We start from the raw sequence: 2,934 nt of genomic DNA on the forward strand, positions 1-2,934 counted from the left end.
CGCCTGGCCCAGCGGAGGCCTGCCCAGGGCGGGGGCAGAGGGCCAGGCGCAGGCTGCAGCCACTCCTCAGAGAGAACCCCGCCAAGCCCACAGCCCCTGCTGCCCCCCAAGCCTCCAGGACCACCCCACCGGCACCCCTGTCCACTGCCACCTCCCAGGACAGCCCCCTGCTAACCCCCGAGTAAAGCATTGAAACCGAGTCACAGGGGAGGACCAGGACGCACGGCTATCCCGGGAGGGCAGTTTTTGGAAGCTGCTTATCAAGTAAATGAATTGGGTGAATGTCCAACGTTTTAACGAAATCCAAGAAAAGACGTCAACCAGAACTTCGGAGAAGGTGTTTTCAAGGCCTCACATGAGCAAGGCGGCCGGGCCCACGTCCACCCCAAGCCCAGTCCCTGCGGGCGCTGCTCCCCCACTGCTGTGAGCCTTCGGAGCAGCACCCCCAGCCCCCCACCCCCAAGGGTTGAACCACAGGCTCGGAACCAGCCGGGTCAGCGTGGGTGGCCGTGCCTACCTTCTCCGCGGCCACGGGCAGGCTCCCTCCCCTGGCAGACGAGGCCCGGGGCGGCGGCAACCTGCTGGCCACCTTTTTCTGAGGGACTGCCAGGCGTACGAACTGCCGGTTGAACATGGGCTGCATCGGGGTTGGAGGTCTAGGGAACCTGGGCGTCTCTAGTCCATTCGCTCTTTGTCCATCCAAAGGCCTTGGATCCCCAGACCTCTGAAAGGACAGGACAGGCCTGCTAGCTGTGTCCTTATCCCCTCTTCCAAGAAAAAGCCCCAGAATGTATCAGTTACTCAGCCTGCCCTTATCTCAGCCACTGGGAAAGCGGGAGAAGACGCAGCTTCTTACCTCAAAGACGACAGCGACAGGTCGAAGTCAAACTTTTCATCGGCCAGAAGCAGGATGTCTGGGGGGAGAGTCACCGTTACTTTAGGGCGGGCTGATAACCAGGGAAACATCTGTCTCTATCGCTACCACCACTAGGACCAACTTTCACTCCCCACAGCGTCACTTGCCATCTTTTTTTTAAATTTTGTTTTATTGCTTAAAGTATCACAAAGAGTAGCACATGTCTCCTTTTGTTCCCCCCGGCCTTCCCCGGCCTCCCCGCTCCCAGTGTCTTGCGTCCATTGGTTATGCTCATGTGCATGCATACCAGCCCTTCGTTCGATCCATCATTTTTTAATAGTCACATTTTCATAGGGGGCTCTAGATTATCTTTTTCTTTTTCCATTTTCTTTTTAAAATATAGCATCGGCTCTTCCGTGTTTGCTAAGCAATTCCAAAGCCCAAGGCCTGGGTTTACAGACACGATCTGACCTGCCCTCGCTGTCACCCCTCAGCTCTCCGTCACCCCACAGCTCTCCGTCACCCCGCGGCTCTCCGTCACCCAGCAGCTCTCCCGGCTCGCCAGGCAGCGTCAGGTACAGGACGTTTTCCGATAACCCCGCTTCCCAACCACGAACAGCTACTCCCCTCAGAACCAGGTTCTGTGTTATTCAAGCGCACAGGGACTCTGGAAGTGGACGGACCTGCTGGCTGTCCCCTCTTCTTCGAGCCCATCGGAGCCCCCAGGCCACACTGCACTGTGTGCCCCACCCATACTCCTACCTGGTGCCTCCTGAGCCCGACCCCCGTCACATAGCACCGGCTCCGGGCCGGGGTCCCTCTGCTGGGGGACCTCCTGCTCCTCCCCGTCCCCCTCTCGCCGGGGCTCCCGCAGCACCAGGTGCTGCCCTCCACCTGCGACGCCTCACCGTTCGGTCCGTAAATGGCTCCAGACCCTCCCTCCTGTGGCCCCAACAAGGCTGTGAGCTCCTCCAGGACACAGACGTCCAACTCTCCCGTTCCCACTGTCCAGCTAAGGGCCTGGACACGCAGCTAAATGCTCATCAAATGCGCTGAACTGACACTTCAATCAAACTCACACAGGCCTTCACCACGCATGTCTTACTGGTCCCTGATAAACAATACAGCATGTTTAGCAAAACCATAAAATCGAAAATATCCTAATATCCTAACTAGACTCAATCAAGGGAAAGGTAGAAGCATAAATGCACAAAAGAAATAAACAAATCAAACCAGAGGGAGGACATTAAAAGACTCATCGGCTCATTTGCTCAACTCCATGCACATAAATAAGGATTTGACTGAAATGGATAATTTCCTAGGAAACAGGATTTATTTTGTTATTTAGCGTTTTTTTCTTCAATCGTCACCCGAGGGTATGTTTTACTGATGTGAGAGAGAAACATCGACCCCAAAACCTAGGCATGTGCCCTGACTGGGAATCGAACCCGTGACCTTGTTGGTGTATGGGGACGACGCTCCAACCAACTGAGCCACACAGTAATCAACGGCTTTTGTATCTAGAAAATACATGGGAGAAAGACCCCATTTACAGCAGCAGCAAAAAATACAAAATACCTATGAAGAAACCTAACAAGAAACAGACAAGGTGAATATAAAAAAAGTTTAGTACATCATAAAAGTAACATATCAAATAAAAGGGGAAAACGAATTGTTCAGTAAATGGTATTGAGTTGTGGGGAAAATATCTACACTAATAAAAGAGAAAAATGGTAATTGGCGTACGACCCTACCCTTTTCATTGGCTAATCAGGGCTATATGCAAATTAACTGCCAACTAAGATTGGCAGTTAACTGCCAACAAGATGGCGGTTAATTTGCATATGTAGGCACAATGCAGGGAGGTGAAAGGGAAAGCAGGAAGAAGCCCCCTGTCACTGACAGTGATCGGAAACCCAGGCGGGGAGCTAAGAGCTGGGGGGCAGGGCAAAGGCAGCCCTGGGGTCGCCTTTGCCCTGCCCCTCAGTCATGATTGGAGAATCAGGTACCTTTTCCGCCCTGGCCAGTGATAGCAGGGAGTAGGGGGAGAGCCAGTGATGGGAGCTGGGCACGGGCGC

At 53.8% G+C, this 2,934-nt stretch overlaps 1 protein-coding gene across 1 annotated transcript in view; it reads right to left on the reverse strand.

The window, feature by feature from the left end:
• Nucleotides 1-643, reverse strand: part of GTSE1 (G2 and S-phase expressed 1) — an 11,268-nt gene extending 10,625 nt beyond the window's left edge. Inside the window, exon 1 of the mRNA XM_015570735.1 lies at nt 518-643. Coding sequence (XP_015426221.1) covers nt 518-643 — 126 coding nt within the window. The remainder of the gene's footprint in view (nt 1-517) is intronic.
• Nucleotides 644-2,934: the final 2,291 nt, after the last annotated feature.

The sequence above is a fragment of the Myotis davidii genome, unplaced genomic scaffold (assembly GCF_000327345.1).
Source record: "Myotis davidii unplaced genomic scaffold, ASM32734v1 scaffold67, whole genome shotgun sequence".
In the NCBI taxonomy this organism is placed as follows: Eukaryota; Metazoa; Chordata; class Mammalia; order Chiroptera; family Vespertilionidae; genus Myotis; species Myotis davidii.